The sequence below is a fragment of the Fusarium coffeatum genome (genome assembly GCF_003316985.1).
Source record: "Fusarium coffeatum strain FIESC_28 chromosome Unknown BRIP53273_contig_330, whole genome shotgun sequence".
NCBI classification, from domain to species: Eukaryota; Fungi; Ascomycota; class Sordariomycetes; order Hypocreales; family Nectriaceae; genus Fusarium; species Fusarium coffeatum.
The window spans coordinates 51088-73436 of record NW_022158119.1 but is presented as its reverse complement, the minus strand read 5'-3'; the positions used below and the strand labels follow the sequence as shown (position 1 = coordinate 73436).

Sequence of the window (22349 nt, the reverse complement as noted above, 5' to 3'; positions counted from 1 at the left end):
CCACGGCGATCCTAAGAAAAAGGAAGTAATAAGCAGAGCCTAACTAAACTATTTACCAACTAACTTTACTACTCTAGCTACTAAGTTATGATATCACTTCTATCTCTATTTACTATTGTATATACTATCTATTTTATGTATTAATATTAAAACTTATTGCTTTCTGTTAGTAAATTTCGCGCTCTGATTGGTTCCCTGTTTGTTACGTGGGTTTTCCCCTCAGCTGATTAAAACAACGCACTCTATAATACTCTATATGTTGTTCCCTTTCTCTTCAGCTACTTACTTATGATTAAGAACATAAAATATTCTTATATACTCTACAAAATATGGAACCTTTAACGCAACAAGAATCCCAGATCCGAAAATCGACCTCTCACAGCTATGATAATAATAGACAGGATATCACAAAACCTGTAAGACAACACCGTGCAATGAATCGCACCTATTACCTGGAGCTTGGGCTGAATAATCCCACCTATAGATTAACTGCGAGGTTTGCGAGAAGATAAAAACTGCGCTCTATGAGCCATCCGGGCGTACCGGGTCTACACTGGGATCAGGCGTTGACGTCTTGTGTTCTCAGCCAAGATGCAACCAACATCACGACCTGGTTATGGCTGCTTTGCGCATAAATCACAGCCTGTCCGCCGATACGATACACGCTCTAGCTAATGAGATCCAGCGCTTGGATATAAACAAGTGCCCATTAAATATGGCTACGGTGATTAATCCAAAAATGCGCCCTGAAGCAACGCTCGCTAGGCCGCAACTCTCCGTATTGTATCTCATGGAAAAACCAAAAACGGCAAAGGAAACAAGCATAGGGCAACTTGTTGATGCAAATTGGATCGACCGAGATCTACCAGGTTCGTGGAAGTCTACATGCGATGCTCAGCACGATGGGCTTTGTAAAACATTTCCCAATCGAGCACTTTCATCTATAAGGCCTGCATGGCTTGTAGACGTCAAGCGTCAATGTCTTGTCGCAGCCCCGCAAGACTGCTCTTATATCGCCCTGAGTTATGTATGGGGTAGTCAATCGACTTTCAACACAACTGAGGGTGACCTCATTTACCTCCAGAGTGACGGATCGCTTTCAGGACAATTGACCAAACCTATCGCTAGGACGATACGAGATGCCATGGGTTTAGTCGAGATTTTATCAGAGCGATACTTATGGGTTGATACTCTATGTATTGTTCAGGATAACAAGACAGAAAAGGCACGAGAGATAACAAAGATGGCAATGATCTACGGCAATGCTTCCGTCACGATTTTTGCAGCCGATGGAGAACATGCCAACAGCGGGTTACGCGGCTTCCGGGGCATATCAGAGCCCAGACGTCTACATCAGACTACTCATTGCATCGACAAGGAAGCAATGGTAGTAACAACTCCTGTTCCATCGGGAAACGCCTATGAACCTGGAAACGATCGGTCAATTTGGGAAAGTCGAGGATGGATATTCCAGGAGTACTTCTTTTCCAGAAGAAGGCTCATTTTCAACGGCAACTGTATGCGCTGGGAGTGCAACTCCGCCGTCTGGCGAGAACACGTTCAGCTGCCACCAGAACTCGACTCTATCGTGGCAAGGGTCGTCCCTTGCAGTTTTATCTTGGAAGGTTCTATCCCAGACTTGAGCTTTTTCAGCATCATTTTAAGTGATTATAACGAAAAGCAATTCACCTATCCAGAAGACTGTCTTGATGGCTTTGCGGGAATATCATTACTGTTTAGCACTCAGCTGTGTGGTGGCTTCATGTCTGGCCTACCGATGGCGTTCTTTGATCTAGTCCTCTTATGGGAGCCAAGAGAGCATCTAACCCGGAGGGCTGCCAAAAATTTGAAAAGGGCGAAAGATCTACCCAGTTGGAGCTGGGCTGGGTGGTCTGGCTACGTTATTTTCCCTCATGAACCTAATGATGACTTCATCAAGACGGAAAGTCAGGCGACACAGATTAGCAACCAAGGCACGATACGAACCCGGTTTTGGAAATCACATAAGGCGCCAAACTCCACTGGAACCCCAATTCATGCTAGCATATTTGATTTTAAAGATGCGGCGGATTCGGGACACTTCGACCATGACACAAGCTGGAAAAAGCAAAAGGTTTTAGAGGCTTCAGAGTCGGATTCATATTACCCAGACTCTATCTGCCGTACGCACTTCTACAAGCATGAAGCGTTCCCATCTCATGAGTTTTGGTACCCAATCCCACTCATGCAGCCAGAGGAAGCGGTGCCTCCTGTGGTATCGCCGTATATATCCTCTACAAGTCAGCGAGCCTGGCTTTTCTGTGACCAAGAGCCTTGGAAGGCGTTGAAAGGATATCCATTACTCTCCCTTCGTCAGCGTGATGGGACCTGGGCTGGAACCCTGCGACCACATGACGACCTCGACATATCAGGTCTGACAGTACAAGACCCTAACGAAGCTGTTGAACTGGTAGAAATTGCAAGGGGATATTGTTCAGAAACAGAATGGTCAGGTATCGAGGAGCGTACACATCCAGAAAGGCCCAAATATAGTCATTGGTATGAATACTATACTGTTATGTGGGTTAAATGGGTTGAGGGTATCGCTTATCGTAGGGGGTTAGGCCGTGTCCATAGACCTTGTTGGGAGGCGCAGAGAGGAGATCCGTTTAAGTTCATGCTGGGTTAAACGAGTACTACTCCTTTGATGCATTAAATGAGGTAATCTGGAACCATGGTCAGAGTAAAATTTCGTCTTTTTACCCTTGATCCCCTATTCATTACTTGTTGCTACGTACGCGATCTGAAATGTTGAGGCTATCCTTACTGATAGGATCCGCGTTACTATTCTTGTCTTGCACGTGCGTTCTATGGATGTAAGGATCTGTCGTACGGACGGCGAGTGGGCGGTAACTCCTGGATTAGAGGAGATACTTGGACTCCGAATTGTGATCCAGACTGATCGAGACCTGCTCTAAATCAAAAGAAAGCCTAGGTTTGGGGAGTCAATATTGCTGCGGTACGTTCTGGACACTTTCATTGAAATACTCACTACCGAGGACAGAGCCTTAGTCATCTCATTACCTTACAAGTGAACGATAAGTCGAGCTTAATTGCTCGCTAGGAGGCCGCTGCCGGTACCGACAATGACCGTCATTAAGGAGAAGACTGAAAAAATTGCCGCGGACACTACACAGGGAATGCCAAAAGCGTAACAATGGCGAAGGTTAAAATCATGGACAACGCCTCAGCTCATGTCATAACTATCGCTTTGTCTAATACTTCCTGTTTAAATCGTCAAACTTCTTGTAACCAGTTAGTCACATGCGACTTCTCTACTAATCGGCTTATTCTACCTTTGTCATATATGAAAGATGGCGAGGGGGTTTGGCACAAGCTCTGTTTTAGATTTATTTGTTTCGCTAATAAAAATGAGTTTTCAAGGATGAAGCACCTTTTGGTGATCCACGCCTGACATGTGACCTCCCACGTGATAATCGTCAACATCTTACTTCCCCTTCTCTCCTCGACCCACCAACCAGCTGTGAGCGGTTGACCAGGTCTATCCATGAAGAAAATCCCGGACGTTCCGAACGTCAACTCCCACATCTATCATACGACCCCCGTCATTCCTCATTTCATACCTTGAGCGAGATACTCTTTCGTACCCGAAAACGTCTCTGACTCAGTATAGAACCACGGCTCGTCCGGCATCTCATTCTCCTCCTTCGTGATGATTAGAGGGTTGCCCTTGTAATCGATCCTCAGACCGGGCCAGATGAAAGCGCGCCACATGTACAGCAGGATATTCTCATCCTCCAAACTATCCGCAATATGCGCGGAAATAAGCTCGTCATGCTTCTCGGGAAGAATCGACCAGTGCAATCCAGGGTACAAATGATGCACGGTATGATACCCATTGTTAAAGCACAAGTAATTCAATGTCTTTCCTGTGAAGTTGCGGGCGAAGTTGTACTTGGAGCTCATGTCGCAGCCGTCGTGTTGGAGGAAGTTGAGTGAGAGAATGCAGTACTTTGCGTAGAACTGGGGTAGTAGGGCGAACCAGATCCAACGGCGCCAGTCGAGGAGGAGGAGCACGCCTGTTGTGCCCCAGACGGCAAGCTCTTCCAGCTGACGCTGTCTCACGATGGGACGGTTCATGCGGGCTTGGGCTGCGAAGTAAAGCTTGTCATCTTTGTTGCCGGATAAGACGACATGCCAGAAGAATAGTAGGCCGTTCAAAAGATTCCAGCTATACCGGACTTTCGTTGTGCGCACTGAGAAGCGGTCAGCATTGTAACACTCAGATGAGGGGAAGATGATACTTACTCACATCCCTCGCCTGTTGAGGGTACTTGTGGTGAGACAGATTATGCCCAGGAATAAAAATGGACACAGCACCGCCATACTGCAGCGACAAGCAAACTTGGTAAAACTTATTCCAGTTCTTGGACCAAAATACCGGCAGGTGAATAGCATTATGCGTCGTCACAGCACCCATGAACGACAACTGAAACAGCGCAAGCCATAGCGAGAAGGAGAGTAGACCACCGTCGAGGGGCGATGAGAAGTTATGCCAGGTAAGCAAGAAGACGGTGAAGAACAGCGCAGTGGTGACGAGGCAGCGAATATCCTCGTTATGTCTCAGAAGTGGTTTCTTGTCGACTCTCGACGGTAACGTCTCCGTCGCTACCTGAACGGATTGTGTGCCCGTCATTGCGTTGTTTATGTGATGAGTCTGTGTGCACGCATGGACAGATATATAGGGGCAGATGAGAATTTCCCAAATGTCGCGCTAAGATTACGTGGGATTTATTTACTATTACGGGGCGACCAATCAAATTGCTGCGGTGCTAGTTATGCGAGGGGTCTTTGCTCGGTCTTTGCCATTGGGACCCCACTAATTCTAGGGTCCCCTCCTTATTATCGGGCTGTGCTGTGCGCCTGTACGCGGATACGTCATATGCACTTGTAAGACCACTTGTCAAATCCGCGTTTCTCACTCTGACTGCGCCTCATCCACGTTCCGCAGGAAAAGATGTATCAATTAGATGGTAATTAGTTAAGTCTTTACTGAAGAGTATAATTGACTTTCTTGGACCCTGCCTTTTTCTGCTGAGCGATAGGTCAATTTCTTGATATCTTGCAGAGGGTGTATATTGTCATCTGTCATGGCTTATTATATAGAGTCCACCGTGAGGATACTTACGGATGTGTTACTGCTAAAACATATACGGTGAAATGACTATCTCATAGCTGAGCTACTCATATTATTGGCTGTCAAAAGGAGAGTCTCTCAAACGTGATAAAGCGACGCTTTTAACTGCTTCAGGAACCTTGCGCAAACCATGATTCAAATCCAACGGTCGCATCAAAAATACCATAAAAATGTATCCTCCGCCCAAACTGCCAACAGTCAAGATCGTCGCCGTCATGATGAGCTATTTCAACATTGAGGCATGGGCCAATATGCAACCAGGGGGAACAAAACGCCCGCCAACAGTGGAGGGAACTGCGGGAACTGCCATATCCAGACAATCGACTCAAGATTGAGGGCTATCTGCGAAAAGTGTGGCACAGGATATCATCACATGCAGCGAAACTAACGCCACAACACCGCACCTTCTTAAAGCATGTTAGATGGAAAGGTGTCTTCGCAAACACATATAGACGGACATTATAACCTCGAGCATTGCCTTTTTTCAGATCAATCCACCGTCTTGAACATTCTTATCAAAACCCCAATCAGCTATAACGATGTCTTCTCCGCCTGAAGCTTCTACTCCACCTGCAATCTTCTACTCAATTGACCCCAACACCAATCCATCTACATGGCCCGGATCAAGGGACACGACTGGTACGACCAGTATCTGGAAAGTCGACGTCATATTTATCAACATAAACGCCGCCTCAGACTTCCGTTTCCTCCGTACTGGCACTAATGGGCACGTCCATGAGGCTGTCAACCAAGTCATAAAGCATGTCGCGCGAGGACTGTATAGGATTGTCAGTATGAATGTTAGCGAATATTGCTGTCACGTGGTTATGGCTACTGAAAAGCAGAGGGATGAACTTATGTGGAAGAATGGGTTTCCTTGGGATAGGGATGATGATCCCCAGCCTCCAATTGTTCTTGAGTAGGATTGTTCAGACATTGGTGTGGAACGAAACTTCATGTCCCGTTTACTGAGAGAGGTTTCTGTGTAGGAAAGGAATGTGTGCGAGTATAAATCTGCGGTCAACCAGTCATGGTGATCTGAATTGTGGCTAAGGAACCACCATGTCTCTCCTTCAAGATAAGGTGTTACTACTAAACTTAAACTCTCTCTAAACATCCTCACTCCAATGCTTGCATGAGGTCTTTTTGTTATCTCGACGTATTGTGCCCCTCATCTTCTAAGATTGTCTATTCTCACATCACCTATACGTGACCTCTCTTCGCCAAAGAAAAGAAGTGACTGATCGTAAAATCAAAAAGGAATGAAAACCAGCAAACCGGAGGGACAATTGGACCAAAATGCTTTGCCTCTCTCTGAAGTTCCATGTGGTTTGTTATAGCGCGCAAACAAACAACATCGAGAGTTTCCAGCTGCCTAAAGAGGAAGCTGAAAATGTTCAACATACCTCAACTAACAAACATACAGCCAACAAACAGTCTTAGTCACTAGTTACAACAGGCCATGATCCCGATACGACTCTAGTGGTCGTTACGTCTCATAATGATGCATTATTTTGTTTCCACGCACCGAAGGCTCAACTATGCATGAGCGAACGTAAGTACTCAATTCGCTTTCGGGCTGCATATCCATTCTTCACACAGAACTTCTCATCAGATCCGCCAACTCAGCGATAGGTGTTGTCGACAGCTCCCCAATCGGACGAGATATGTAAACCTCCGCACACAAATACCCTTCATCCTCAAACCCAGATGGATCTAGCCCCCGAGCTTTGACCTGTGCGATAGCATCACTCTTCTCCTTATCAGAAGCAAAGCGTCGTTGCCGAAGCACACCAGGAAGCTTCATTGTCTCCAACCCATGGGCCTTCAAAGTCATCGCTACTTCCTCGTATGATACTGTCCGGATCACAGTGCTAGCCATCCAGATGTTGGTTGACCGGGGAATTGCCGACATTATACGCCCGAAGGTGCGAGAGCCGACGTAGCTGACGCCGCCAGTACATATGATCAAGGTAACGTCCTTCAATACTTCAGATAGACTGGGAGAGGGGTCATGGGTTTCTAGGTTTTCTGCCCAGCCATTGTCGACCAATCCAGTTTCCAAAGCATAGCGAATGGCGTTTTCAGCTTTGTCGAGTCCCAGTACCACAGGTTTGTCAGATCGTACGCGACTCGCGAAGAACTCCTTGTCGGACTGAACTTGCTCTTCTGGACTCAGGTCCGAATCCGCGTAGTGGGCTGTCCATGCCTCCATGTCAACATCATGTCGAATAAGACCTCCATTGATGCCATATGAACAGCAAACGTCAAGAATGGCCGAGTTGGTAGTGTCCTGGGATGCCAGTTGATGAAGGCGCTGGAACAAAGGCTGTAGCTGCTGAGGGATTGTATACTTCAGGGGTGCCAAGGTTGTGAGATAAGCTCTCGGGTCTTTGTCGTTGTATATATCGGTAAAGCTCGCCTTTTGGACGGCTCCTGGCTGTCGCTGGATTACAGTCATTGTTTAATAGGTGTGTAGTTCGTGTAGTGACATAGAGGACGGATGTCTCTGCCGAGAGGCTATATATTGTTCTTGCTCACTGGTGATCCCGTTTTTCTTGTTGAACAGATGGTGACTACGAGGCCTTACACGTCATTGTACAGACAGATATGCAAGACTGATTGGTGGTTTCTTATCTGCCTTCCTGTTGAAGATGGATTGGTGATACACGGTCATCATAGCGGGGTACCGGTGAGTGTCAGATGCCGGTGGCCTAATCAAGAAGTGTTCACATATTCTAGGATTTCTTACTTGTTAACCAAGTTCTACCCCCGGAACGGCCCGATCCAGACAGCTACATATCATCAGATCTTCGACAACCACTTCAAATCCCTCTCCCTCACAACCTCCGCCCTGATCTCCTCCCTGCTCCTCTCAACATCCTTCTTTACCAACTCAGAATACAACTGCTGGATGCGTTCCGTAACAGCACCCCTCTTCCCATCTCCAATGACCCGCCCATCAATCTCCGTAACATGAATCTGCGACGGAAAAGTCCCTGTACAGAACGCCTCATCAGCGCCATAAGTCTCCGTAAGCGTAAAGTCCAGTTCCCTAACCGTGATTCCGTTTGCGCGACACACATCAATGGTCTTTTGTCGCGTGATGCCTTGCATTTGGTTGTCTTTCGTAGGAGCCCAAACTTCGTGGTCGCGCACGATGAAGAAGTTTACTGAGTTGCATGTTTTCACGAAGCCGCGGAGGTCAAGCATTAGCGCTTCGTCAACGTTCATGACGTTAGCGTGGATACAAGCTTGAACATCTGTTGCTTTGGAGATGTGATTCCATTGCTCATCCTTCACATCCGGTGGTCCGCGACGAACCCATGTTGTCGCCAATCTCAAGCCGCGAGATTTAGAGTTTGGATCCACGGCTTTCGATTCGGGAATGATGACAATTAGAGGAAGGCCGATGTTGACCTTTGGGTTTTGATAAGGTGTTGCTTTAAGGCCACGACTGACGACGAGACGAATATGAACGTGCTCATCTTGACCCATGTCGTTGGCGTCGAGGGTTTGGTGGATAAGATCGAGAAGATCGCCCTTTGAGAGGCCGAGATCCATGTACATCGCTTTTGCTGATTGGAAGAGACGGTTTATGTGTTCTTTTGCGAATTGCACACGGCCTTTGTTGGCGCGAATGCCCTCCTTTGGGGATGTCAGTGATTGCGCAGGAGCTTTGGTGGCGGTATTGGACCTACCCAGATGCCATCGCCGATGAGGAAATTTGAGTCAAATACTGAGACCGAGGCTTCTGCTCGGGGGACAAGATTGAAGTCTCCTGTGACGCCGTCGCGCATTCCTACCTGATAAGTGGTCAGTCAATCGTAGAATCGGCATTGAGGCAGAGATTGGACTTACTTGAATGGAAGAGTTCTTCGCATTGGGCACTGAGCTGTGCGTTGAGCCGCCATGGCTGCCTTCATTTTCTGAGCCCGTCATTTCGTTTTGATGATACTGATGATAGTGGAATTATTGAATTCGCAATTGGGATGGAATATGGTTCAATCGCTTTATATCATCCACCTAAAGTACTGAGGGAAATATTATTCCGAACCTTCAACCTTCCAATGCTGTTGACTGACTCGGTCCCCACCGACCAATTCGGTGCTGTCCGAGCAGGTCTCCAAAAGAATAGCCGAACTCCCACTTAGCGTGCAAGATAGGCGTATCATCTGCCCTCTATCTCTCACCCTAGATTGACGTGATAACATGGTTCCCCAATCGTCATTTAAAGTGGATTCGTTATCTGCCCAGAAATCGATAAGAAGGCGGGGTGATGCAACACCAGACTCTTCAATGAGTATAGTCTTGCTCGGTGGCGCCCGAGTAGTCACCTCGGTGGTATCCGAATGACTCGATGTACTCCGAATTGCTGTGAACTCCCCGTTGGACCCGCTGAATCCGGGGGATCGGTAAACTTGACGTTGTACCATGTGGGATCTTTAAAGCTGGCTTGCGCGACGCTCTGAGATCATCTACGAACCTCAAGTCTTTCTCAACTTTTTGATTGAGCTATATCATGTCGTCGCAAGGAAAGGCCAACGAGGCGCCAGCCAAAGACATGGCCCAATCAATCGACTCTCACCAACGCGATGAAGTCCTCGAGTTGACAAAAGCTCAATCGAAGCGTCTTCTCCTCAAGACAGATCTAGTAGTCATGCCACTCGCGGTTCTCAGCATGACTCTCGCCTTCCTAGACAAGGTATGGCCAGCCTTCACGCAGTGATGAACTCGCCACTGACTTCTCCCAGAACGCCTTAGGATACGCCGCCATCTTCGGCATAAAAGAAGACGCGAACCTCAAACCCCAAGAATACAGCTGGCTAAGCAGCATCTTCTACTTCGGTTACCTCGCCATGGAATTTCCCAGCTTATGGCTGATGACCAAGATCCCCATCGGAAAATACGTCGGTACATGTCTCGTACTCTGGGGCGCTTGTTTATGCTTCATGGCTCTCTGCCACAATTTTGCTGGTCTTGCAACAATTCGATTCCTGCTCGGTGTTTTTGAAGCTGCAGTTTTGCCTTGTATGATGATCATTAATTCGATGTGGTATTTGAGGAATGAGCAGCCGCTTAGGACGGCGTTTTGGTATAATACTTTTGCGGGTGTTTTTGGAGGCATTTTGTCTTACGCCATTGGACAGATCAATGGTTCTTTGTCGACATGGAAGGTGAGTACGAACAGTCTCTATGGTGTTCGACAGTCATTGACAGGGGCTTCAGTACATCTTTCTCATCTACGGAGCATGCACTATCCTCGCAGGTGGTCTCGTCTTCTTCGGTCTACCAGACACTCCCTCCAAAGCATGGTTCTTTACCGCTGAGGAGAAAAAGCTCGCAATGATTCGTCTTGCACCGAACCAGACTGGAGTAGAGTCAAAGAAGAAATTCCAAACGTCCCAGATCCTCGAATCCCTCCGCGATCCAAAATGCTACTGCATCTGGCTCGGCGTCTTCGGCTACGCAATCGCCAACGCAGGAATAACAAACTTCAACCCTCTCATCATCGCAGGCTACGGTTTCAGCAAGACGAAGACCGTGCTCATGGCCACTCCTCAAGCCGCAGTTGCGATGATCAGCCAAGCCATCCTGACCACAATTTCATTCTTCATTCCCAACCTGCGATGCGTCTTTTGGATCTTCGGTGCTCTTATGGGTCTTGTAGGAGCTGTCATGGTCCATTCACTTGATGTTGAGACGTCGAGGAATGCTTCGCTTGCTGGTGTTTATTTAATGGGTTTTTATAATGTCCCTTGGGTTTTCTTGTTGAGTTTGAGTTCGTCGAATACGGCTGGTGCGACGAAAAAGAGTTTTATGGGTGTTTCTATTGCCATCGTCTACGGTGAGCTCACCTCATATTCCCATCCATAACTTGTCGTGTGCTAACAGATACCTTCCAGCCGTTGGCAATATTATCGGACCTCAATTCTTCCTCGACAGACAAGCACCTACCTACATCCTCGGCATCGGCGCCATGCTCTGTGCTTTTGCGCTAATGGTAGCTACTGGACTCGCTTACTACTTCCTCTGTGCCATTGAGAATAAGAAGCGGGACAGTCAATTTGGAAAGGCTCATGATGATACTGATGCTGGATTGGAGGCGGAGAGGAGCGATAAGACGGATTGGCAGAACCCCAACTTCCGATATACTTACTAGTCAGCGATAAGCCTGACTTGAGTTAGAATTACAATTGATAGCATTTTTATGATAAGATATTGATGAATCTCGCTGATACTTCGGACCATACCGAGTTGAGTTTCGGTCCGGTGCTGCCATAATTCCGCTCCGCTATGGCGTCAATCGGAATGTCTCCACTTTCTCGGACAGGTGCGAGATTTCTTGACTGCCATTATCACTATACTCAATGAATACATACGGACAATAATTCTTTCCATCCAAAGTCCACATGCTATCGACTCTCCAACCCTCCGTTTCAAAAGCCTGCAGTCGTTGCCGTGCGCGAAAAGTCAAGGTCGGTCGTCTCCGGCTCGTCACTCAGGCCTCGGCTGACCCCGAGATGTTAGTGCGATCTCAAGGTCCCCCAGTGCGCGGCGTGTATAAGACACAATGAAGCATGCAATATCACAGATTGTGTGTTTTATCCATACGCTGTTGTGAAGGCACTGCAGGATCGGATCAATGATCTTGAAGCGCGACTACAAATGGTCCCGACGCCGAATGGTCCTGTAGTTGAGAGTGTACCAGAGGTTTCGCATGATACCCATGAGACGGGGAATTTACAGAAGGAGGCTGAGGAAGTTGGCTTCCTTGTTACCGGAGGGTCAGACTTGTACTCGGGCAGCAAATATGGTATGTCTACTTACTATCTCTACGGCCATCTGCTCACTCTCTGTAGTCGGAAGTGCTGCTGGCTCGACGTTTGCTAGGATCTTCTTCAAACAACTCAGTATAATCCCGACTTGGGACACCGACTCACAGTCAACTGGCCTCGAACAATCATCATGTGAAGCAACAACTGCGTTACCACCACAACCAATAGCCCGATCTCTTCTCAACATCTACATCGCCCGGGTTCACGTTTGGTGGCCCTTTCTCCAACCGCCACACCTACGACGGATTTTCCAACGCATATATGAACAGCCAAGACAATGCACCGATCATGAGAAGTTCACAATTTTCGCCATCCTTGCTCTGGGGAGTAGTCAATTAACGTCAAAGGACAGCCAAACTCCAGCTGCAATGGATCTGAATGACTCAATAGCTTACTTCCAAACTGCACTACGCTTCTTCAACAACTTCCATTCTCACCCACGCGACCTCTTCAATATCCAAGCAGTGTTACTCTTGGCGATTTGGATGCTCGATTCGTCCCATGGAAGTCACAATAATGATTTGTGGCAGTTCAGTCGATACATCATGTCTGCTGCTATCGAAGCCGGGCTGCATCGGCATAATACCGACTGGGGCTTTACAGCTGATGAGCTAGAGACGAGGAATAGAACTTGGTGGTGTGCTTACAATTTGGAAAGGTCCGTACGACTACATCCAGGTCCATTATTTTCCTCCTCTTAGCTGACTTTATGCATAGGCAAGTTGCTACCTTGACAGGTCGAGTCCTCTCGATTCGCGACCATGCCGTCCACGCCATGCTACCAAGCCCAGCTTCTTTTGACAGCCTCACCCCACTCGAAAGTTCAATCGCACCCACTTTCCACAAACACAACGTCGAAATAATTCGCCAGATGATATCGCTCCGAAGAATTGGCGGTCGCATACTCGAATCGATATATATCGCGAGAGGGCCGAACGGCACCGCCATGGACACAAGCTTCCAGCAAATATGCGCTAAGTCAGACGACATCCGGCGAGACCTCGATCTCTGGGAGCAGCAACTCGAAGCCATGTCATTGAAACCGTCTCGAGAATACTCAGAGATGAAGATTGAGTACTGCCTTCTGCAGTTGCTGTTGCATAGGCCGTCGCCCACCTTTATGGTTCCGTCGCGTCAGATGGCTTCGTATTGTTCCAAGGCTGCGTCCACGGCGATACAACATTGGTCTACGCTCCTGGAAGAACATGGTATTTCGGCTGTATGCAAATGCTTCAGGCAGCTTCATGATATTATTCTGGTCGGATTAGCTGCGCTTTACTGTGACTGGTGAGTACCGCGGTCCAGTATCGGATATGTGACTGACATCAAACAGGCAGGCAATGGCTCTTCCCCAGTCGGCAAACGGCACACAGAGAACCCATCGCCATCTAACCGACACAGCAACTTGTCTTGATCTCATCGATCGAGGCATATCCCACATGAAAGCACAGCACCTGAAAAAATACAACGACCTATTCCAAGCTGTGAGAAACAAGGTCTACACCCAGACTTCAACAATAATAGATTCCCAAAACCCCATTTACGACGATAGTATGTACTCTATGGGCGACGGTGTAGAAGCTTATATCAATCAAGTCAGTGAGTTTTTGGATGGTGGTGGATTTAATGTTGATGAGGCGCTTGATGCTTGGTATGATGCGTTGATGGGGGAAATACAGAGTGGAGGGGATTCCACAATGACCTGAGCATTTTTTACAGGGAGGCTGCATGGGTAGAATCCTCATCATTTCCGAAAGGTTATTCTCATTTGTGAATTGACATGTCGTTCTTCAAGGCACATTTCGGGGTCATACAGTGCCGTTATTGGTTAGATTATATGCAGGCCGGCTGGCGAACCATCAATCTGCCTTACAGCTCGACTTGGCTCTGATCTTGCGCTGACCGCCTATTGTAATTTCCAGCTCTCCTTTTTCTTCTTTTCTTTTCCTTAAATATTTTTGCTCACAACATCATTATCGCTGAAGGAATCATTCTTAGCCATGGAGGTCCTAGGTGCCGTTGCAAGTGGTATCACCCTCGCTGCCCTCTTCAAATATACTTTTGAAGCCCTCGATCTCATTCACCTCTACCAAACTCAAGATGGCGACTTTAAACTACTACAACTTCAGTACTCGCTGGAGAAGTGTCGCCTTTACAATTGGGGGGTCGAGATGGGTTTGGCAGACGAATTGAAGCAGAATCTTTTAAGCGAGTGGCATTCCAAAGAGCTGGTTGAGGAAACCTTACGACAGGTCATTATCTACCTTACCGATGGCATCCTTTCGCTGACAAAGCTCACTGACAGGTTATTGCTCTGTTCTCTGATGCGCAGGTCATTCAGAAGAAGTACGGCTGTGATGATGCGATCTCCTCTACGGCAGCTTGGCTGCCTGCACCCGAGGCCTCGCATGGAATCACAAGGGCATTTGGCCATTTCAGGATGCAATCGTCAAAGTCTGACGAAAGTATGTCGCGACTGAAGAAGACCAAATGGGTCATACGTGACCGAAAGAAATTCCTTGTCTTGGTTTCGGAACTCCGAAATCTGATCGACAGTCTCGAAAAGATCACCAACGATCTAGCAGCCATCGCGCGCCTTGAAGAGTGCCTTCGAAGGCGAGTCAATGAAATAAAAAATGGCGATACACTCCTTGGGATCGCTTCGGTGTGGAAAGAATCCCACCCTCGTGTCGCATCAGCAGCATCCACCAAAGCAGACTCCATCTCCATGAGTTCTGGAAAATACGACTTTATTTCGCAGTGGCAGAACTCAGTTGTTAGCGAGGCTTCTGGGGATACCCTTCTTGCTGATGTTGAAGATCTATCGATAACAGAGCTTAAACACTCTGTTATATTATCCAACGAAAAAGTTGAAACACTGGAGAAATCACTGAAGTCGACCTCGGACTCCATGACATCTTTGCAACGAAAGACGAAAATCCTTAGAGATCGAAAGGAAGCACAAACGTATGCTGGAATTTTCATGTTCCTCATATCTGCATCATTCCTCCTTTACTTCTCTCAGGTACAGTCTCTATAACCATATGTTTTTTACTTCACCTCCTTATAAATGCTATAGGTTTTAGACATCCAACACATAAAGGCACTTAGCTGGTCCGCGTTGACTCTTCGGTGTATTCATATCTTGTCATTGGTTCAGCCTTGGATAGTGCACCTTTATTTAGTGTGCACTCGCCACTCTTTCTCCCCCTTTAGAAGGTAACGCTTTATACAATCCATGAAGTCTAAACTTCTCTGGCTAACAGTTAACAGAGAACATAGTTCACATACTATAGACTATTTCTTTACAGACTACCATATAACACTAGCGCTCCGGTTTGCCTCGCTATTTGCGTTATTTGCATGGTATGATGTAGTGATTCTCCTCTGCATCTATTTTCTTTGTTTTCTTACCAGTTCAGTAAATGTTTATTTTACTATTTTATCCTGGCGTAGCAAGCAGAAAAATGTTTAGATTAAGAGGAAAGTTTCTTATTTCCATAAGATATAATTATCGTACTTGGTAATAGATTGTTCAAAGACTTATATATGATAATAACTATGTACCCAGGTATCTCAACTAAAAGATAGAGTTATCTCCACACGAGAAAACACCACCAATGCCATCTTTGTTATTCTCAAACAAATCCAACAACTCAGTGATAGCAGCCCACAAACCACCTGCATTCAAAAACAACGTAACTCCAATCATAGTAACGTTCAAAACCGTAAGAACCGCCTTCTTCCAATTAGAAAAGTAAAGGCCCTTGTTAAGATGCAGCCAGAAAATCGCCGCAAAACCATACGTAAACCAAGGAATCGTCGTCGCACTCGTAATCGACAGAATCGAATCAAAGATAGGAATGACATTCGCGATAACAAAGATCAAGGCCCAGAAACCAGTTACGGACAGAATCCAGGTTACCCAGGACTTGATGCTGTTGTCGGTGACTTGGTGCGTGGAGCGCATTTGACGCATGGCGGTGACGTAGACGTATTTGCAGCCGGTGTGGCCGATGGAGAGAGCGGTCGCTACGACGGCGGGGAGGACGATGCCGTAGGCGACCTTGGCGGGGATCGAGGATGCGGCGCTGAGGACGGGGGATGTTGTGAGGTCGCCGGCGAGACAGTATAGGGCTACGGCCATGGCGATGTAGAAGAGGGTACTTCCGATTTCGAGAACAGCGAGGGCAAACTTGAAGTCCTTCTGGGGGTCCTTCATCTCAGCCATATACGAACTATCCAAAATTAGCATGATTCAATAAATCCCAGTGATTCATGGTTTGACTTACGGGAATGTAAAGGTACCCGCGTAGGAGAACACCACACGCAGACAAGCATTCAAACCATCGCGAAACGTAGGGTTTCCAACAACCTTGAGGTCCTTATGCCATCCTGCAGGCGCAGTCGCCGGCCCCGAAATAGCCAAACTGATCAAAACGATCAAACAAGCGGCAACAACGCTAACAGCGTTGGGAACACCGGCCTTGGAAACGAATTTCATGGTTCGAGGGATGGACAAGATATAACAAGCCACACACGCGACCAGAATCCAGATAACGGTACACGTAGCATGGCTACTAAGCGTGTTCAACGCGACGGAGAGTGTAACTGTAGCTGACGCGACGATGAAAACGACTTGAATCATCATGACGAAGCCAGCTAAGCTTTCAAACCAAGCACCGCCAACAATGCGGGTCATTTCGACGATGGACACGACATTGGGATGTTTGCGATAGAATTGTAGCAGACAATACGCAGCATACCACGAAATTCCACCAATACCCAGAATGGCAATGATACCAGGGACGATACCGAGGGTTTTTATTGTGGCGGGCAAGGACAAGATACCGAGACCAAGCTGATTTGTGAAGAGGATGAGGACGGTATCCCAGCGGCCTAGGGTTCTGTATGTTTTGCCGCCTTGGTCGAAGATGTTTCCCTTTTCGACGGTGCCGGCGGGGACTTCTTGGAAATCTGTAGAGTCGGCTTTTGTTGTTGGTTGTTCTGTGTCATTGTCTGAGGCGCTCGTGTCGGGGGTGATTGGCTCGGCAGGTTTATCTGCCGATCTTTTGAAGTTCATGATGCCCATGGTGGCGGCTGTGTCCGAGATGTCAAAGAGTGTCTATATCGTTCGCATTGACCTTGAAACTCGATAGGTATGACAATCGTAAACAAGAGAGACCACAGGAGAGTAAAAGAGGAAAAATGAGAGAAGGAGAATAGAAGAGCGAGTGCGGAACCTTGACGTTATTAGTGGCCCGGTGTTCTCCATATATTATCACCCTTTTTTTCTTGTTGTTTGACCCCAGGCTAAACAGCTCCGATCGGAGGTTGTGGCGGGAGCTAGGACACCGGGATGGATTAAAAATAACGGGTGCCCCGTAGAGACTTCCAATAGAAGGAGAAGCATTACACTGTTCGCTGTTGACTGTGACTACGGGTATTGTATTGTGTTCCTCGTATAACCCCGTGGGGGCTGTCTTTATTACGTGATAGAGTGTTCTCTCGTCAAGATGTCCGTCTACGGAGATGAGCAAGAACTTCTAAAACGGAAGGTCCCTTATGAAGATTCTTAAATCTGTTGATGCTCAGCTCATCTTTTGATCATTGTGTTGATGCCGATTGGTCCTCGGACACCCCGGCGAGTCCTTCGGGGCGGATTCTTTTAAAAGTGGGACCCTTGCCTCTTGACGTTTTCAGTGGCATTCTTGCACTGAAAATCCTATTCTTCAGTGGAGAAGATTGCGTAGTTGAGGCTCCGTCTTGTCAAAATTCTTGTTCGGATCCGACGTCAACAATTGCCACTACTATCATTTCCATGGCTTTTTACTCAGGGACCTACCAATTAAGCTTCTTCAGCCCTGAATTCAAAAGTTTCTTCTAGCTCTTTAATATCTGACTGATGAAAAGTGGACCTCGGCCGTTTTGTCTTACTCGCGAAGGCATTTCTTTTACGTGATGCCCAGCATTGAAGTTTTCATTTTCCCCCAAGCACTGACATTGTATTATCCACATGTTACTCTCCGATCGGAGGTTGAATTGTGGATTGCCGTGACATGAGGATTACTTAATTAAAATTGCCCTTTCCACGCATGCTTCTACCGCTTGTTGATCCTTGCATTGCCGAGATCGCAGAGTTGGCCGAGACTTTTTTTGTGTTTCTGGAAGGTGATCCGGCCGGAGTCGGCCTATGTTTTGGCGAGGAGGATTTGGTGATGGTGTTGTGAGGTGAGAATGGTGCGACTTGTGTGGTTGGCGGCTTGCGACGGAGGTTTTTCGCATAAGCTTTGACTTATTTTTCGCGTTTCAATCTCGGATATTCGCTTGTACCGTGCTGAATTGAGATGGTCGGATTTGTTAGCGGTGATCTAACTTATGCTTGTCATTTTGGTGTTGCATTCGCTCGTTGTTTGATGATCTGCAGTGCAGGGTAGCATACATGCGCGGTCGCGTCGAGTTTGTTTGACTTCGCGATTGAGTTTATGCATGTTTGTCTTCGGTGTCGCACTCGGTAAAATCGGTGTCAGGGAGCATTGAATTAATTATTGACTTGTCATTATGGTCGCTGGCGTTGAAGGGCTGTCGGTATCGGCAAGTCGGCACAATCCGCGCCGACTCTCTAGATTGACCTCACCAAGCTTGGCGAGGACGGTTATGGATTATCTCAATTTTACCGATGCTGTGATACAAAGCAGAAGGTTATACTGCGACGGAATGACGACTTAAATGAAACATTCAATGTTTTTTCTCAATCTAATAGGCCAAAATACTCTTCTGCGCTGCTAATCAATTATCACCCATGTACTCGGTCGCGATGCATTTGACGCGTTTCGGGTTTATTGAGCCGCGTCCATGAGATGGCGCTTTAATCGCTGCGCAATTGGAGGGAAAAACGGATGTACGGTACGTCTTAACGTTCATTAGCGGTGCCTTGTAGCCGACGTGTGCCATGATCTGGTGAGGAGGCTGACGCCAGGTTACCCCAATGGGTTCAATATACGAATCCGAATCCTACCAAACTTCTCACATCAGCCAGCAATTCAATCGAGCCAATGATCTACGTATGTAACATCAACGGCCTCAGATAATCCGACGGACGTCATCGTCTGATCACGAAAAGTATATATCCTCGTCAGAATGCTATTTCTCGCAATGCCATTCTCCTGCCTCAAAACTCGTGCACACTGAGGCTATTGGCTACCACCAAAATGTCCGAATATCCAACCTACGAAACCCAAAAAGAATGGCGCGAAATCCAATCCTACCTCCCTCAACGTCTACACTTTACACCCGCCCACTCTCCCACTGGAGAAGTATGGCATCACGACGGTCACGCCCTCCATCTCGACCGCTGGCCCAACCCTTCCGCGAGGGTCCGTCTCATCATGCATCATGGAATGGGCACAAACGGCCGGATGATGTCCATGCTCCTAGGCGTACCGCTTCACTCCGCCGGTTTTGAACTCGTCGCCATTGATATGCCTGGCTACGGCTGCACTGTCCCCAGGAAGGGGTATGTCTGGGATTTTAATGATTGGGTTAAAATCTCGAGTGCGTTTGTAGATCATGAGTATGAGAATGATAACCGGCCTATTGTGTTGTATGGTCTTAGTGCCGGTGGGGGATTGACGTTTTGTTCGGCAGGTTTGAATGGTCGAGTCAAAGGGATTATCGGCATGACGTTCATGGACATGCGTATCCAAGCTGTTTCCGACGCAGCATGCCGCAACTTCTTCATGAGTCGCATCGGTGCCCCAAGCAGCCTTCTCATGAACACCGTCGGCCTAGGCTGGTTCTCGCTCCCAATGTGGCTCACCGGCCGCATGTCAACACTCGTCAACAACGACCAAGCATTACAAGTATGCTACAAAGACAACAGATCAGCAAACGCATGGATAACCATGAAATTCATGGCCGATTTCATCACGTATAAACCGGCGAAGGAACCAGCGGAGTTTGATGTTTGTCCTATTTTGTTGACGCAGCCTGCTGAGGATCGATGGACGCCTTTGTGGGTGTCGGATATGTTTTTGAAGGATGTTACGAAGGTTAGTGTTAAGAAGATTATGTTGGATGGGGCGGGACATTATCCGCTTGAGGATCCTGGATTGATGCAGATGAGTGAGGCGATTGTTGCTTTTCTCAAGGATATCGAGGACAAGGCTGTCTGATTTCTATAGTATCGTACATGAAGGTGTTGTATCTAATGTTTCTACCTCTTCTGTATGAGTTAATAGCAACCTTTTCCTTCGGGCTTTCACATCTATACTCTCAAATTGCTTCTTGATCATCAGCATATCAGAAAAATAATGCAACCCGGCAAAATCAGTCTGATACTCCAGCAATAGCTCCTGCACCTCAGCATACCTATAATCCTCCAAAACTGCCAGAGCTACAGTCAAAGGCGTCGCAACAGCTGATGCAGCAATCGGTCGATTCGAACTTGCATCCTGACCAAGCACAATTATATCATCAACACACCCCTTCGCCTCCTCCACAAGAACAGGATCATCGTCATAGCTCCGTATGATTCTGTTCAGAATGCTAGCCGTGGTGAGCATCGCTGCATTCGCAGTATGAAAACGAATACCCAGTCTTCTTTCTTGCGCCGTAGATCCAGATTCTCTAGCTTTTGCAACTGCTGCCTCTACCGCTTCGATAAGTCTCGGCTGTTCAGTTTGTATCAACGCATAGGTACACCGTATTTGGTAAAGATATTTATCAGGATCACGGATGAAGCAGGACACTTCGCCCATGGTTCTGATATCCAGAGAGGCAAAGGATGTGCCGTCGCCGGATTTGAGAGGGCGACCGCCTTCGATCAAGAGGGAGAAGGCTTGCCAGAACCAGGGACCTAGTTGGACGTTTGGATTTGTGAAGCTCTCGAGGACCTGTAATAATGTGTGAGCACTGGGCTGTGTGAGTTAAGAGGGGTACCTACCACCACTGCGAAAATGGTTTGCATGAATGGACGAGCTGAAGGGTCGAAACTGGGGTTTTGAACAGCACTTTCTAGCAAGTTTCCCAGCATTTGGTAATGCTTCGCGTTATCGTAACAATTTCCCAGCCATTCCTAGTCCCATGTCAACACAACCTCTGCTTACAGCCGGAAGAAAGCTTACCTGGCATATGGCAATAAGATAAATCGCACACATATTATCCAGCGAATTCGCTTGTTTAGGATCACTTATAGCCTCTCTCAACGTCCCCAACGCATCAACATATCGATCCAGCGCCTTCAGCTTGGGCGCAGTTTTATTCCTCATCGTCCCAAATCCCTCCACAAAGGCACTTATAGCTGCATCAAGAGCTTTACTTGATCCAACATGTCTCGGTAAATCCACGACGAAAGACCCATATGTAGAAATTTCATACGCTGGGTCATTTAGGTCAAGAATATGAACCAAGTTTCCTGTTATTAGTGTCTTTTCATTGCTTGGTGCAGCAGCTGGCGCAGGATTGGCTTTCGTGATGGTTAGGTTCTTCTTGGCGGCTTGAGAATTCTCGGATTTAAAGACAAATCGTTTTACACCGACTCCTGTACAGGGTATTCCGAGGCGTGTACAACGTGAACATGCTGGTTTGGCTTGATCGCACTGATGTCATTGGTAAGCGGGGATTATACGGATACGCGGATACACAATAACGTTACCTTTTTCTTCTGCTTACGACATGCGTCGCAGCCTTTTGCAGTTGGAACACCAGCCATCGCCTTTACTGTATACTAATATTTGGCTAGGCTGGAGTAGAGAAATATCCAGTTTTATTATTCTTGAGGGATTCAAGATGAAATGACGAAGAGTCCCCGCCTCTTCCGGACCAATCATGTGGATGAGTTTGTGAGACGTGGCTTATTAATGGGGATGAGACACCAAGACTTCATCGCGATTCATCAACTTTCTGTGTCATAATCTGGATTATAAATGCTCATTTAGATATACCTTCCTCTTAAGAATCCGAATGCCGACATATCATCAGATGAATTGACAGTTCCGCCTCATCCATTGCCCCCAAACAAAGCCCTGTCAATCGACTCAAGCCATCAAGAAGACGAAATAAGGTTCGCCACCAACAACCGTGTCATCTTATTTTCCTTCCCCCTGACGCCCTGTCTCGCTAAGACAATAACTTCGTTCAACGACAAATCAAATGATCCGCATCGTTTAAGCACTGCCCCAGACTAAACCCTATTCAGTGACTCACTGGTGGAACAGCAATCTTAATAAACATGGAGCTAAACGTAGATCTGGAGGGTGATGATGCTTTGAAGATGTGATTGACGGAGGTTAATTGAACATCCGAGAGTCCTG

General features: G+C 47.2%; 9 protein-coding genes across 9 annotated transcripts; 5 read left to right on the top strand and 4 right to left on the bottom strand.

The window, feature by feature from the left end:
• Positions 1-739: 739 nt before the first annotated feature.
• Positions 740-2668, top strand: FIESC28_10745 (uncharacterized protein; the record flags this gene model as incomplete). Its single annotated transcript, XM_031164875.1, has 1 exon — positions 740-2668. One exon carries the CDS (start codon positions 740-742, stop codon positions 2666-2668), a length of 1929 nt encoding a protein of 642 aa, XP_031011043.1.
• A 944-nt stretch (positions 2669-3612) lies between these two features.
• Positions 3613-4696, bottom strand: FIESC28_10744 (uncharacterized protein; the record flags this gene model as incomplete). Its single annotated transcript, XM_031164874.1, has 2 exons — positions 3613-4256; positions 4309-4696. The coding sequence occupies 2 exons, from the start codon at positions 4694-4696 to the stop codon at positions 3613-3615; spliced, it is 1032 nt and encodes a 343-aa protein (XP_031011042.1).
• Positions 4697-5736: 1040 nt separating this feature from the next.
• On the top strand, positions 5737-6120 carry FIESC28_10743 (uncharacterized protein; the record flags this gene model as incomplete). Its single annotated transcript, XM_031164873.1, has 1 exon — positions 5737-6120. One exon carries the CDS (start codon positions 5737-5739, stop codon positions 6118-6120), a length of 384 nt encoding a protein of 127 aa, XP_031011041.1.
• A 671-nt stretch (positions 6121-6791) lies between these two features.
• FIESC28_10742 (uncharacterized protein) lies at positions 6792-7658 on the bottom strand (the record flags this gene model as incomplete). The annotated part of the gene is made up of 1 exon (XM_031164872.1): positions 6792-7658. The coding sequence occupies one exon, from the start codon at positions 7656-7658 to the stop codon at positions 6792-6794; it is 867 nt and encodes a 288-aa protein (XP_031011040.1).
• Positions 7659-8002: 344 nt separating this feature from the next.
• Positions 8003-9139, bottom strand: FIESC28_10741 (uncharacterized protein; the record flags this gene model as incomplete). The annotated part of the gene is made up of 3 exons (XM_031164871.1): positions 8003-8845; positions 8899-9003; positions 9059-9139. The coding sequence occupies 3 exons, from the start codon at positions 9137-9139 to the stop codon at positions 8003-8005; spliced, it is 1029 nt and encodes a 342-aa protein (XP_031011039.1).
• Positions 9140-9719: 580 nt separating this feature from the next.
• Positions 9720-11360, top strand: FIESC28_10740 (uncharacterized protein; the record flags this gene model as incomplete). Its single annotated transcript, XM_031164870.1, has 4 exons — positions 9720-9902; positions 9952-10374; positions 10427-11045; positions 11104-11360. 4 exons carry the CDS (start codon positions 9720-9722, stop codon positions 11358-11360), a joined length of 1482 nt encoding a protein of 493 aa, XP_031011038.1.
• A 506-nt stretch (positions 11361-11866) lies between these two features.
• On the top strand, positions 11867-15076 carry FIESC28_10739 (uncharacterized protein; the record flags this gene model as incomplete). Its single annotated transcript, XM_031164869.1, has 6 exons — positions 11867-12014; positions 12061-12694; positions 12754-13323; positions 13370-13635; positions 14035-14288; positions 14342-15076. The coding sequence occupies 6 exons, from the start codon at positions 11867-11869 to the stop codon at positions 15074-15076; spliced, it is 2607 nt and encodes an 868-aa protein (XP_031011037.1).
• Positions 15077-15616: 540 nt separating this feature from the next.
• Positions 15617-17128, bottom strand: FIESC28_10738 (uncharacterized protein; the record flags this gene model as incomplete). Its single annotated transcript, XM_031164868.1, has 2 exons — positions 15617-16274; positions 16329-17128. 2 exons carry the CDS (start codon positions 17126-17128, stop codon positions 15617-15619), a joined length of 1458 nt encoding a protein of 485 aa, XP_031011036.1.
• A 2119-nt stretch (positions 17129-19247) lies between these two features.
• Positions 19248-20210, top strand: FIESC28_10737 (uncharacterized protein; the record flags this gene model as incomplete). Its single annotated transcript, XM_031164867.1, has 1 exon — positions 19248-20210. One exon carries the CDS (start codon positions 19248-19250, stop codon positions 20208-20210), a length of 963 nt encoding a protein of 320 aa, XP_031011035.1.
• Between the last annotated feature and the right edge of the window lie 2139 nt (positions 20211-22349).